General features: G+C 46.7%; 1 protein-coding gene across 1 annotated transcript in view; it reads right to left on the reverse strand.

Moving 5' to 3' along the window:
- ANKFY1 (ankyrin repeat and FYVE domain containing 1) overlaps positions 1 to 13,557 on the reverse strand; it is an 83,405-nt gene extending 69,848 nt beyond the window's left edge. The window contains exon 1 of the mRNA XM_045890153.2: positions 13,454 to 13,557. Within this exon, the coding sequence (XP_045746109.1) occupies positions 13,454 to 13,463 (10 nt within the window). The 5' untranslated portion in view covers positions 13,464 to 13,557. The remainder of the gene's footprint in view (positions 1 to 13,453) is intronic.
- Positions 13,558 to 15,640: the final 2,083 nt, after the last annotated feature.

The raw sequence follows: 15,640 nt of genomic DNA on the forward strand, positions 1-15,640 counted from the left end.
TTATTAAGGAAATGCAGACTAAAACCACACTGACCTGGCAGTGCATACCTGCTAGACGGCTAAAATGGAAGTGCTGGCTAAGATGCCGAGGTGAGAACTACACAGCAGCACAGCCACTTGAGAAAAGAGTCCGACAGTTCCTCCAAGTTAATCATACACCCGCCTCGTGACCCAGCAGTTCCACTCCCAGGTATTTACCCAAGAGAAATGAAAACATGTCCACACAAACGGAACAACTCAAATTTCCAGCTGGTGAATGGACACAAATGGTAGTCCAGAAATCTAATGGAATACTACTCCTCTGTAAAAAGGAACAGACTACTGACACATTAACATACTATCTGAAAAGCAACATGCTGAGTTCAAGAAGCCAGACACAAAAGACTGCATACCATATAATCCCTCATGAAACTGTAGAAAAGGCAAACCATAGTGACAGAAAGCATATCAGTGGTTGCCAGAGGTCCAGGAATGGAACTGACTGCAAAGGAGGTCAAGGGAACTTTTTAAGAATACAGAAAGGTTCTAGATCATGATTGCAGTGGTGCTTACACTACTGTAAATATTTGTCAACTGACAAGTTAAAAACAGTGAAATCTTACTGTCAGTTATGGCTCAATAAAACTAACAGCACACTCCCTCTGGGATGCACCTTGACATCTTTCTCTTTCTTTCTGAACACCATCACACCAACATTTTCTTGAGGCCTTAAATCATTCACTCACATGCAGCCATCATCCTTCTCATACTCTCCTCATCACTGTACTCCACACACATCATCAATGATCTTCCTAAAACATGGCTTCACCAAGCCAACCACTTTCAGCCAGTTCTCCACTGTCTAGAAAAGTACAAGCTTCCTACTGAGGTGTTCTGGCTCCTCTAAGAAGTTTCCTGAGGGCAGGAAATGTCTTCTTTATCTTTGTATTCCACTGGCCGTACTTTGAACTGCATGGCATGGTCTCTGAGCATTGAGAAACTACACACAAACAGAAGAATTTTAGAAATCTTACGACTTAATAGATCAAATTACATGACACTGCCTACTAGTAGGCTGAAAAATACCATCAATATCCATGTCCTAATACCTGGAACCTGTGAATGTTCATATGGCAAGAAAAGTGATTACACTGAAGAGCTGAGGTGGGCAGGCCCCCCCGTGCAATTACATGTATCCTTACGAGGAGGGACAGAGATAACTTTGACACAGAGAGGAAAGGCCGTATGAAGACAGAGACTTGAAGATGCTAGCCTTGAAGACTGACAAGCTAAGGAATGCCAGCAGCCCCAGAAGCTGGAAGAAAGGAACAGATTCTCTCCCAGGGGGAGTGACACACTCCTTTCAGCCCAGTGACACTGGTTTTAGACTTCTGGCTTCCAGAGCCATGAGGAATACATTTCTGTTGTTTTAAGCAACCCAGTTTGCGGGTATGTGTTACAGCAGCCCTAGAAAACTAATACACTTATCTTTACAAGCAAAAGACCATGCACTGTAAAAGATTTTTAAGTCCTAGAAGCTTCTTGCTGGATTAGTGTCAACAGCTTTACACACAAGCTTCACACACAAATTTTACACAGTAAATAAAATGTACAGTTTCTTGTAACATTTTGCAATAAAAAAGAGGAATTCGTATTTTTTGATGTCTCCTATAGCAGTTAACTCATTACCTCAGATCCTAACCAACATATTCCAAACAGTACAGCACTTAACAAAACAGAATTCACTCAGGTTCAACGGATGGTCTAAAATTATACAATTAGCAGGACCAATCCAAGATTCAAGATATCAAGCCAAAGCCCATGCTCATCCCATTGTACCATGCTGCCAAATTTCAGCTCCAATATCAGGACAGCAAACAAACATTTATTGTTAATTCATTAACCAGGAATTAAATGTGTTCTACCAATTCCCCATCCTAAATGGGATTTCTACGCCCCTCTGCTTACTCCGATTCTAACCCAAACTTGACTCATCAAGTCTTTTTAGATTAACAAAATCTTGATGTTTCCTTTCTTCCCACTTCTCTAGTTCTTGCATTCCAGCCCCAATTTTACCAGTGAATTAGTGTTCTTCATAGAATTCTTTACTGACTAAATGACTTTATCCTCACTCTAACTATGTCCCTGAGATAAAAGAAAAAAATAATTGTAAAAGCTGTGACAACATTCTATTTTGAGAACTACAAGAAAAACTGTTGTTTCAGGAATGTATTAGGGTCTTCCACATAACAATATTTCATTACAATATCAACTTCTCAGAAAATACCATCTTCCTTGTTGGCATTGGAACAGATAAAAAGCTCCTCCCTGGTAATGAATTACCACCACTACAACTTTTTCTTCTTTCTTTCTTTCTTTCCCTTTCTTTTGCCCCGGTTTCAGGTCCCTTCTGATTTGTTTAGTGTATATTTTTCTGGGGTCATTATTACCATGTTACCACTTTGTTCTCTCATTCATCTATTCTCCTCTGGACAAGATGAAGGACGGAAAAACTCACCTCAAAAAAAAAGAACAAGAGGCAGTACTGACTGCCAGGGACCTAATCAATACAGACATTAGTAAGATGTCGGAACTAGAGTTCTGAATGACGATTATAAAGATACTAGCTGGGCTTGAAAAAAGCATGGAAGATACTAGAGAAACCCTTTCTGGAGAAATAAAAGAACTAAAATCTAACCAAGTCGAAATCAAAAAGGCTATTAATGTGGTGCAATAAAAAATGGAGGCTCTAACCGCTAGGATAAATGAGGCAGAAGAGAGAATCAGTGATACAAAAGACCAAATGATGGAAAATAAAGAAGCTGAGAAAAAGAGAGATAAACTACTACTGGATCACGAGGGCAGAATTCGAGAGATAAGTGATACCATAAGACAAAACAATATTAGAATAATTGGGATCCCAGAAGAAGGAGAGAGAGGGGAAGAAGGTATATTGGAGCAAACTGTAGCAGAGAACTTCCCTAATTTGGGGAAGGAAACAGGCATCAAAATCCAGGAGGCACGGAGAACCCCCCTCAAAATCAATAAAAATAGGTCAACACTCCGACACCTAAGAGTAAAACTTACAAGTCTCAAAGACAAAGAGAAAATCCTGAAAGCAGCTTGGGACAAGAAGTCTGTAACCTACAACGGAAGAAACATTAGATTGGCAACAGACCTATCCACAGAGACCTGGCAGGCCAGAAAGGACTGGCGTGATATTCAGAGCACTAAACAAGAAAAATATGCAGCCAAGAATACTATATCCAGCTAGTCTGTCACTGAAAATAGAAGGAGAGATAAAAAGTTTCCAGGACAAACAAAAACTAAAAGAATTTGCAAACACAAAACCAGCCCTACAAGAAATATTAAAAGGGGTCCTCTAAGCAAAGAGAGAGCCTAAAAGTAACATAGACCAGAAAGGAACAGAGACAATATACAGTAACAGTCACCTTACAGGCAATACAATGGCACTAAATTAGTATCTTTCAATAGTTACCCTGAGTGTAAATGGTCTAAATGCCCCAATCAAAAGACAAAGGGTATCAGATTGGATAAAAAAAAAAACAAGACCCATCGATATGCTGTCTGCAAGAGACTCCTTTTAGACCCAAAGCCACCTCCAGATTGAAAGTGAGGGGGTGGAAACCATTTACCATGCTAATGGACATCAAAAGAAAGCTGGGGTGGCAATCCTTATATCAGACACATTAGATTTTAAACCAAAGACTGTAATAAGAGAAGAGGAAGGACACTATATCCTACTTAAAGGGTCTATCCAACAAGATCTAACCATTGTAATATCTATGCCCCTAACACTGCAGCAGCCACTTATACAAACCAATTAATAACAAAATCAAAGAAACACATCAACAACAATACAATAATAGTAGGGGACTTTAACACTCCCCTCACTGAAATGGACAGATCATCTACGCAAAAGATCAACAAGGAAATAAAGACTTCAAATGACACACTGGACCAAATGGACTTCACAGATATATTCAGAACATTTCATCCCAAAGCAACAGATACACATTCTTCTCTAGTGCCCATGGAACATTCTCCAGAATAGATCACATCCTAGGTCACAAATCAGGTCTCAACAGGTACCAAAAGACTGGGATCATTCCCTGCATATTTTTGGACCACAATGCTTTGAAACTAGAACTCAATCACAAGAGGAAAGTCAGAAAGAACTCAAATACATGGAGGCTAAAGAACATCCTACTAAAGAATGAATGGGTCAACCAGGAAATTAAAGAAGAATTTAAAAAATTCATGGAAACCAACGAAAATGAAAACACAACTGTTCAAAATCTTTGGGATGCAGGAAAGGTGGTCCTAAGAGGAAAGTATATAGCAATACAAGCCTTTCTCAAGAAACAAGAAAGGTCTCAAATACACAACCTAACCCTACACCTCAAGGAGATGGGAGAAAGAACAACAAATACAGCCTAAACCCAGCAGAAGAAGAGATTGTGATACAATACATTAATAAAAGAAAGAACAAGAACCATATGATCCTCTCAATAGATACAGAAAAAGCATTTGACAAAGTACAGCATCCTTTCTTGATTAAAACTCTTCAGAGTGTAGGGATAGAGGGTACATACCTCAATATCATAAAAGCCATCTATGAAAAACCCACAGCAAGGGCACCTGGGTGGCTCAGTTGGTTAAGCGACTGCCTTCGGCTCAGGTCATGATCCTGGAGTCCCGGGATCAAGTCCCACATCGGGCTCCCTGCTCGGCGGGGAGTCTGCTTCTCCCTCTGACCCTCTCCCCTCTCATGCTCTCTCTATCTCATTCTCTCTCTCAAATAAATAAATGGAATCTTTAAAAAAAAAAAAAAAGAAAAAAAAAAAAACCCACAGCGAATATCTATCATTCTCAATGGGGAAAAACTGAGAGCTTTCCCCCTAAGGTCAGGAACACGGCAGGGATGTCCACTATCACCACTGCTATTCAACATAGTACTAGAAGTCCTAGCCACAGCAATCAGACAACAAAAAGAAATAAAGGCATCCGAATTGGCAAAGAAGTCCAACTCTCACTCTTTGCAGATGATATGATACTTTCTGTGGAAAACCCAAGATTCCACCCCAAAACTGCTAGAACTCATACAGGAATTCAGTAAAGTGGCAGGATATAAAATCAATGCACAGAAATCATCAGTTGCATTTCTATACACCAACAACAAGACAGAAGAAAAAGAAATTAAGGAGTCGATCCCATTTATAATTGCACCCAAAACCATAGGATATCTAGGAATAAATCTAACCAAAGAGGCAAAGAATCTGTACTCAGAAAACTGTAAAATACTCATGAAAGAAAGTGAGGAAGACACAAAGAAATGGAAAAACATTCCATGCTCATGGATTGGAAGAACAAATATTGTGAAGATGTCAATGCTACCTAGAGCAATCTATATATTTAATGCAATCCCTATCAAAATACCATCAACTTTTTTCAAAGAAATGGAACAAATAATCCTAAAATTTGTATGGAACCAGAAAAGACCCCGAATAGCCGGAGGAATGTTGAAAAAGAAAAGCAAAGCTGTTGGCATCACAATTCCAGACCTCAAGCTCTATTACAAAGGTGTCATCATCAAGACAGTATGGTATTGGCACACAAACAGACACACAGATCAATGGAACAGAATAGAGAGCCCAGAAATGGACCCTCAACTCTATGGTCAAACTAATCTTCGACAAAGCAGGAAAGAATGTCCAATTGAAAAAAGACAGTCTCTTCCACAAATGGTGTTGGGAAAATTGGACAGCCACATGCAGAAGAATGAAACTGGACCATTTCCTTACACCACACACAAAAATAGACTCAAAATGGATGAAAGACCTAAATGTGAGACAGGAGTCCATCAAAATCCGAGAGGAGAACACAGGCAGCAACCTCTTCGACCTCAGCCACAGCAACTTCTTGCTAGGCACGTCTCCAAAGGCAAGGGAAGCAAGGGCAAAAATGAACTATTGGGACTTCATCAAGATAAAAAGCTTTTGCACAGCAAAGGTAACAGTCAACAAAACCAAAAGACAACCGACAGAAGGGGAGAAGATATTTGCAAATGACATATCAGATCAAGGGCTAGTATCCAAAATCTATAAAGAAATTCTCAAACTCAACACCCAAAGATCAAATAATCCAATCAAGAAATGGGCAGAAGACATGAACAGACATTTTTCCAAAGACATCCAAATGGCCACCAGACACATGAAAAAGTGCTCAACATCGCTCGGCATCAGGGAAATCCAAATCAAAACCTCAATGAGATACGACCTCACACCAGTCAGAATGGCTAAAATTAACAAGTCAGGAAACGACAGATGTTGGCGAGGATGCGGAGAAAGGACAACCCTCCTACATTGTTGGTGGGAATGCAAACTGGTACAGCCAGTCTGGAAAACAGTATGGAGGTTCCTCAAAAAGTTGAAAATAGAGGTACCGTATGACTCAGCAACTGCACTACTGGGTATTTACCCCCAAGATACAAACGTAGTGATATGAAGGGGTACATGCACCCCAATGTTTATAGCAGCAATGTCCACAACAGCCAAACTATGGAAAGAGCCAAGATGTCCATCAACAGATGAATGGATAAAGATGTGGTATATATATACATTGGAATATTATGCAGCCATCAAAAAAAAAAACAAAAACAAAAACGTGATCTTGCCATTTGCAACGACGTGGATGGAACTAGAGAGTATTATGCTAAGTGAAATAAGTCAATCTGAGAAAGACATGTATCATATGACCTCACTGATACGAGGAATTCTTAATCTCAGGAAACAAACTGAGGGTTGCTGGAGTGGTGGGGAGTGGGAGGGATGGGGTGGCTGGGTGATAGACAATGTATGTGCTACGGTGAGCGTTGTGAATTCTGTAAGACTGATGAATCACAAACCTGTACCTCTGAAACAAATAATACATTATATGTTAAAAAAAAAAAAAGAAGAAGATAGTAGGAAGGGAAAAATGAAGGGGGGAATCGGAGGGGGGAGATGAACCATGAGAGACTGTGGACTCTGAGAAACAAATTGAAGGTTCTAGAAGGGAGGGGGGGTGGGGGGATGGGTTAGCCTGGTGATGGGTATTAAAGAGGGCACGTATTGAATGGAGCACTGGGTGTCATATGCAAACAATGAATCATGGAACACTACATCAAAAACTAATGATGTAATGTATGGTGATTAACATAATAAAGTTTTTCTTTCACAGCAGTTCATATCCATTCATTAATCAAGAGTGCTAAATGTAGGACAACCGTTTATTTATTTATTTTTTAAGACTTTATTTACCCATCTGAGACAGAGAGAGAGCACATGCACGCAGGAGCAGGGGAGAGGGGCAGAGAGAGAGAGGGGAAAGTCAACTCCCCGCCAAGCAGAGAGCCCAATGCGGGGCTTGATCCCAGGACCCTGAGACCAGGACCTGAGCCGAAGGCAGACACTCAACCGACTGAGCCACCCAGGCACCCCTAGGATGACCGTTTAATGGAGAATATGAAATAGTGGGTATATTTACTATTGAGAACTCTGGTTCACAACATACCCTACTGGAAAGGAAAAGGGAAAGAGGAGGTCGATACCATCTGGAACATGCAAAGGATCAGTTAGGGCCACAGGACCCCTGCCAGTCTGCACCCTCCTGCTTCTCTCTCTCACCATTTGGATATTATTAAAAATATGATGGTGCTAAGAGATATTTCATATTTTGACTTCTTGCCCTTTTAAAAACCTAGCAATTGTAATTGTCATAACTTGAATGCTTTGACAAAGTACAAAAGCCATTGTTTAACCAAAGTTTGCTTTAAAAAATCCTTTTACTCTAGTTACAGATAAAATTTACTACCCAGGGGGCACCTGGGTGGCTCAGTCGGTTAAGCGTCTGCCTTCAGCTCGGGTCATGATCCTGGGATCGAGTCCCACATCAGGCTCCTTGCTCAGTGGGGAACCTGCTTGTCCCTCTCCCTCTGTCCCTCCCCCCTGCTCATGCTCTCTCTCAAATAAATAAAATCTTAAAAAAAAAAAAAAAAAAAAATTTACTACCCAGGACTCCTTCCTTAGGTAGGAAACATTACCTCATTTTATGCATATCTATTTCTACATACACATAGACAGATATATATTTACATATACATAAACCAAACATTTGTTTAAAAAACACGTTTAGTAAAACCACGTTTTATTCAGTAATGGCTCAGTTTGAAAAAAAAAATGTTTTGTGGGATATGTTGCTCTTCACTGAAGCTGAGTGATGCATAAATCTGGGTTTTTAAAAGCTCCCCAAGTGACTCTAATGTGCAGGGCTCTCCGTGTTGACAGCCACCAGTCCGAATCTGGAAAGGCAGCGGACAGAAAAAAACACATGTGAGAGCTAGCTTCACAGGCCCCACAGGTTTGGCGACTGAATGCAGGTCACTGACTTGAGAGTGTGGCTGGACAGTGGTGCCATCGATCACCAATGCAAGACAAAATCTGTGACTATAAAGCACAATACACATGCTTTTCTGAGAAACTGTGCCTCCCCTGTCTGCTCCAAGGCCCCATCAAGGCTGAGACTGTCTTGGTCACTCTGTCACCCCTGGCACAGCAGCTTGCACCTAACAGAAATGAAATACACCTTCCTGAATGTAACCCAACACTGTGAAGCCTTATCTATAAGTCAGTGGCATGACACACATGCTTCAAAACCTCACTCTGTATAGCCCTGAACATAGGGCTGGCTTCATAAGAGATAGTCAATAAATATTAGTTAACTAGCTAATTTTTACCCAAATGCCAGTCTGACTGGAAATGCTTCTAATTGCCTGCTAAGACAGAACCAATGGTCGTGGCAAAGTATATCCAAAAAGGAGGTCAAGATATTTGTTCTCGAATCTGTTTCTCCTCCTCCCAGCCATTATCTGAGTCATCCAGACCCAGAACCCTTGAGTCATCTTTGATATCTCTCTTGTCAACATGTAAACAGGTTTCAAAAGTCCTGTCTTTTATACCTTCTGTAAGTCTTGCTCCTATCAGTCACCAGCCCAATGTTCCTTACCAAAGAACTCATCACCAACCGCCACAGCCTCCTCCTCCCAGATCCACCCTCTCCACTGTAGACATGCCCACATGCCTCCAACGACTCTACTCATGTCACTACCTTGGCTGATATGACTCAGTAGTCTCACTCCACAGCCCACAGGGTAAAATCCAAATGCTTAACCAATCCCTTCATAATCTACCCCTTAACATACTTTTCCAACCTCATTATCCCACTATTCTTTCCATCAAGAAGAGTGATCTCTTTCCACTCCCATCTCCCCATGTCCAAAAGAGGTCTATTTTCCAAATCACAGGTCAAACACAATCTCCTGCAGCAAAGGCCTTCCCTGGCACCCAAAACATACTCCCTACCACTTTCCTAAAAAACCTCTTCCCATCTGAATTTTCAAAGTAACTCCTAGAATTTTTCTCCTTCTCTCTTACAGTAGTTTCTTATACACATGCTTTTCGCCTCCTCTCACAGACTGCAGAGTTCCCTGTGAAGAAGTTCTAGGTCTGGCTACTTTGTTTTAACCACCACTACTTCTCCCTCCTCCCACTCCATACTCATCCCTTCCTCTACCCCACAGTGCCTTACTAGGTAGAGTTCAGTAAATACCCCAGATCCTTGGCCTGCTCCAATTCAAGAAGAGAGACTAACACTTAGGAATTTCTCACTTGCCTTGCCAGTGACAGAACCCTGCATCTCTCTTCCTGCACATCCATAGTCACTGCAATGAATGGATAAACTTTCTGGGCGGGGAAAAAAAATCCTCAAGGAGAAAGTGAACAGGTACCACTGGTGACAGAAGTGAACAAAAGGAATGGCAGAAAAAAAGGTAGCAATGGTAGAGAAAGGGATAGTGGTCAAGAGGTCTCCGGAGAATACATAATTGTCAAAAGCCTAGGACAGGTATTTGTTCAATGAGTGAAATAAAAAGCAAAGGAATAAATCTGAAAATTGAAAAGAGAGCAAAGTTTCTTCTTTCCCTCTTTCTACCAGCTTATATTGATGAAGTATTTTCTGGAACAGTGCTATCCAACAGCACTTTCTGGAATGATACAAGGGTTCTGTTAATCTGTACTGTCTGCTAGTATGGGGACCACTAAGCACACAGCTACAAAGCAACTGAAACTGGGCTAGTGTGACCAAAGAACTGAATTTTTAATTTTATTAAATTTAAAGTGAAGTAGCCAGGGCGCCTGGGTGGCTCAGTTGTTAAGTGTCTGGCTTCGGCTCAGGTCATGATCCCAGGGTCCTGGGATCGAGCCCCACATGGGGCTCCCTACTCTGCAGGAGGCCTGCTTCTCCCTCTCCCACTCCCCCTGCTTGTGTTCCCTCTCTCGCTGTCTCTCTCTGTCAAATAAAGAAATAAAAAGTCTTTAATAAATAAAAAAATAAATAAAGTGAAGCAGCCATATGTGGCTAATGGCTACTGTATTGGCCCGTGATTGTCCAGCATATGGAATGTATTCACCTTGTATTTGAACAGTCAGAAGTATTTTCCCGACCAAATTCCAGTAAGCTAATAAAAGTCCACGGTCAATTTTCTGTTTAGTAAACCATTACATTTTTTCCAATTTTCACCTTCATTTTACTGAGGAAGGGAAGGAGAGCATGGTTGAAGAGGAGACTAAGAAAAGGATACACGCTAGGGTCAAAATGTCAGGCACTGTGCTAGAAGTATTCTTCGTGCACTATTTCTTCTGATCCCCCCCTCAGCTACTCCTGAGATAGAGATGATCCCTCTTTTAAAGCTGAGGAAACGGAGATGGAGAGCAATTAACTGGCTTGCCGATGATAACAGGTTATTAGGACGAGGGTTCAAATCTTCGTCTGAATGCAGACTGAGCTCCCAAGCATTACACTTGAATTGCTAATACTAAAACGGGCAGAATGAAAAGTAGGTTAGGGAGCTCCCAGGAGACTAATGTTATTCAGAGCACATTAAAAGCTGGTCCCGCCAGCTTACTTGACAAGAGACTAAGGATGTATCCAGGCAACTTGGTTGATGTCTGGTAAATGATGCTCAATAAACTCGACCGCTCCTTGAACCATAGGTATGATTCCAAGTTGGGATACACAGCAGTGAACAAAATGGAAGTCTCCACCCTTGTGAGGTTTATATTCCAGTAAAGGAATTAAAAAAAAATAATTAGGAAGACCTCTAAAGGTGGTAAGAACTGAACAGACACCCAAATGAGTCAGTTAGCTCTACGGAGAAAATGAGAGAGACTGTTTCAGGCCAAGGCAGCTGCAAGGACAAAGATGGAGAGGTAGAAGCATTGGGAATGTACAGAGAACAGCAAGGAAGTTAGTGTGGCAAGAGCACGGCAAATGAAAAGAGAAGTAAGAAATACGATTGCAGTTAACCAGTGGCCAGCCCTGTTGGGACTTGCAGGTCACTGGAAGGCTGGAATATATTTTTAAGATCACGGAGAGCCACGAGAGTGGACAGTGCAGGTGCAGGAGGGTAAGTGTATTGAGAAAAGTGAAAGAGACATAATCTGATTTATGTTATAAAGGGAACACTGGAACTGTAAAAATAGGCTATGAGGAAGCAAAATCAAAGAGAAAAAGTAAAAGCAGGAAGTCCAAGTAGGAAGGACTGTTTTGAGTGATGAAGCAAGTTTAAATTAGTAGAATAGCTGCACATGTAGAGTGGAAATGGAAACTAATTTTAGGAAAGATTTTAGCTAAATACATCAGGTCAAACCAATACCCATGGACAGATGGGAGGGAAAAAAAGGTTGATTTCTAAACGAGTCCCGTTAGAAGTGAACTGTCCACTCAGTCTCTTCAGATTCTGTTAATGTGCCTAGACACTACTTCCCACATGCTCACACATTCGCACCACCAGACAACACCATCATCAGCAAGTTCCCACAGGACACGCTCACAGATAATCCAATTGTTCCATGACACAGACCTCTGCGATTTTTCTATATTTGAGTATTTCAGAACCAGTGTAGCCGACAAATTCTGACTGAAGTACAAGCAGCATTGAGTAACACCAACACTTTCTAGCTAATCTTCCCTTCCTTCCCGCAACACCTTCAATGCCCCACTCAATTCTTCCCAAAGTTCTGCAACACTGTTTCCCAAAATCTTAAGACACCAGAAAGGCAGAAGAAAAACCGTCAAGCCAGAACCTCCTGAGTGTGCTTCCCTACCCACGATCCCCTAGCAAAGCAACCCTCGAGGCTGTTTGGTTTCAGGTGCAGGCTCCCCTGGCCAGATGCGTCCCAGGGCTATCCGAACACACACCTCAAGGCGCCGGGCGGCCTAACTCGCTCATCACTGCAGGCAGCCTGCACGCGCTCCTCATGCCTGGACCCCGACTGCAGGGCAAAGCAGGCGCGCAGCAGAAGCGCGGAGCCACCAACCAGCCACCGTCTACAGCGCCCCCCTTGGTAACACGCGAGGGGCCAGACCACGTCCCGCCTCACAGAAGGCCTTCCTGCTTCCGTCCCCTCTGCCATTCCTCAGCGCCCTGAGCAGCAAGCTGTGCTCTACCCCAAAACGAGCTTCAGGGGATGCCTTAGCTGTCCGTCCGTCCCCTCTACTCCTCCTCTGCTCTCACGGATTATTCCTCCGAGGTGTCCCCCCCGGGAGGTCTAAGTCGGCGAAGAGCAGGGGGAACGCTGGGTGCCAGGGCCAGCCACCTCCGTAACTCTGGCGTCACCTCCTGTACCTGCGAAGTGGGAGTAACGGACATGCAGGCTCCTTCAAAGGCTGTTCCCAGGCCCAGCCAAACGCGGAAACCCCGCCAGCTGTCCTGTGCCGCCCAACCTTAAGACCCGGGCAAAGCTCAGCTCAAGACCGACAGGGCAGGTCGCGACCGGCACCCCGCGGCCCCTCGGTGGCCATCAGGTCAAAGGAGGAGCCCCTCCTCCAACGGGGGTGGCCCGGAGAAGCACGCCGGCGGTCCCCGCAGGCAGCGCCCCACCGCGGGCCTTCCAGCCCTCGCCCGCACAGCGCGGCTCCACAGCGCGGCTGCCCGCAGGCAGGCAGGGCGGGAGAGGCCCCATCGCCTCCGCCGGCCGCGTCACCAAGAGCGCACCCGGCGAGGGCGAGGACCGGACGGAGAGGCGACCTCGGCCGCCCCCTCCGCCACGCCGGGGGCCCAGCCCGTCCGGGCGCCGGACGCGCCGGGACAGCAGTTTCGCTTTCCCGAGGAGCGGACGCCCCAGCCCGCGCGGCCGCCGCGGCCCGCGGGGTGAGGGGCGCCCGAGGGGCGTCGCCTCGGGAGCCGCGCTCAGAACGCCGGCCCGCGCGGCACCCACGGGCGGCGCCGGACGGCCCCGGGGACGCGCCGCGCCCCGCGCCACCGCGGCCGGCCGACCCCCGCACGGCCGCGACGCCCGGCCGGCAGCGCCCGCCCCGCCCCGCGCCTTCCCGCGCGGCCCCTCACGCGCCCTACCTTCCGCCATGTCGGGCCGGCCCTGCTGCAACCTCGCGAGAAGAGCGCCGCGCCCAGGGCGGCGCGGACCGGGGCCGCGGGTCTCGCGAGAGCTCGGGAGGCGGGCGGAAGCAGCGCCAGCGGGAGGCGGGCGCAGGCGGCGCGCGGTGGCCTCCGCTCCCCTCGCGCCCTCGAGGCGCTGGCGTGCGGCGCGCCGACGGCCGGGGTCGTGGCCGCGGCCCGTTCAGGACCTTGAACGGGGTGGACGCAGCGGGCAACGCTCTTCCTCGCAGAAACCTGGCCGGGAGGCGGCCGAGAGGGGCTCCGCGGTCTCCGGGCGCTCTTCCGACCGGGGAGCTGAGGCGGCGGCAGAGGCGACAGGAACCGGGCGGGGCTCGCCGCGGACCCCGCTACAGAACCCTCCGCGCACCCATCCGCGGACCCCACTGCGCACCTCAGCGCGGACCCCTCCACGGCCCTCACTGCACACCCCACCGGGGACCCCACTACGCACCCCTCTGCGGACCTCGCTACAGAACCCTCCGCGGACCCCTCCGTGGAGCCCAGTACGCACCTCACCGCGGACCCCTCCACGGACCTCACTGCACACCCCACCAGAGACCCCGCTATGCACCCTCACGGACCTCACCGCGGGCCCCACTGCACATCCTACCGAGGACCTCACCATGCACCCCACCAATGACCCCGCCATGGGCCCCACTGTGGACCCCACCACGCACCCCACCTCTGACCCCACTGCAGACCCCGCTATGCCCCCCACCACACACCCCACCAGTGACCCCTCCGTGGACCTCACGGGACCCCACCGGTGACCCCAATGCAGAGTTCACTGCACACCCCACTGTGGACCTCAGTGCACACCCGAGGACTCCACTGCAAACCCCACCAGGGACCACAGGCCGTCACTTAGTCGTTTAAAGCCCATGCAAGCGGACATGAAGGGGCAGACAGGTGTCAGGAGATCAGTTGATGACATCAGTTCAGGGACCAGAGAGCCGAGAGATCTGGGGAGGGGCGGTGGGCTGGAGGGCCTGCATCACGCGTCTCCTGCGCGTGTGAACCAGGCGCTTTCCCAGCAGAAGCCCCACCTGGCTGAGGGCATGGATGATGGTGTTGGCCAGGCCTTGGGACACAGTGCATGAGTGGACAGCTCAGGTGCTGACTGGGTAGGGGCTGGTGGAGGGTCTCTGTCACATCGAGGGCCGTTGTGGGCCCTGTGCTCAGGGTGGCAACCGGAAGCTCCTAGGTTCGATAGCACTGGGTCACGATAAAGTCCAGGACAGGGAGTGAAACACACCCGCTGCGGTGAACCTAAGAAGCCAGGAAAATTAAGTATTGGGATTGAGAGGTAGGGAAGGAAGGAGACCCTAAGGCAGGAGCCAAAACCTTCAGTGAATCTGGGGATGTCTAATAGCAAAAAACAGGCTTAACGAGTAATATAATCAAATAGCAGGAGCTCTTTCAAAACAAGATTTGTACTCAAAGGAGAAGCAAAAGAACGGTGATGGCACCCATTTCTGGAAGCATGAGGACCGCAGGGGAAGTGGTGGCTGGGAGAAGGTAGAGATTGAAGAAAGGGCCTGAGGACAGGATGAGGGGTCAGAACAGCAGAGGGGGGGATCCCAAGTTGGAGAAGCCGTGGGTGCTGTCAAAGGTAAGCATTCGTGGGTAGTAAGGGGGAGTAGAGAAGGAATTTGGAGTTTGGATCATGGGGTTAAAGTTCTGAGAAGAGGGAGGGACACGCGGGAGATGGAAGAGAAGAGGTTGTCAAAATGTGTCAGGACAATGGTTCGCTCAGGGAAAGGATGTTCCAGCTGCGGCAGGACACTAAAGGTGCACGGGAGGTGGGCAGGGGCAGACTGGCGAAGCCGGGCTGAGCAAGCGGCACTTAGACTAAGGAGGATTAGGGGAGGACTTGCCTGGCCTAACGGAGCTGCCATAGCCCAGAGCTTCCTTGTCTGTCAAGAATGGCTTAGAGGTGTGCCAGGTGGTGAGCCGTTGGCGTCATCAGCGTGGCCTGGCAAGCCCGTCTCCTTCGGCCACGAGCAGCTTTGTCCATTTAAGAGCACCCTGCAAACATTTTCTGGGGCGTAACATAGAAATGAGGTGGAAGCGTATGGGAAATACCATCAAAGCTGATGCCTGTTTTGCATCAGACCACTTATCTTGGTCTCACCAGCACCAGCC

This window comes from Mirounga angustirostris, unplaced genomic scaffold, assembly GCF_029215605.1.
Source record: "Mirounga angustirostris isolate CCGP_5_RB_7025 unplaced genomic scaffold, mMirAng1.0.hap1 SCAF_17, whole genome shotgun sequence".
Lineage (NCBI taxonomy): Eukaryota > Metazoa > Chordata > Mammalia > Carnivora > Phocidae > Mirounga > Mirounga angustirostris.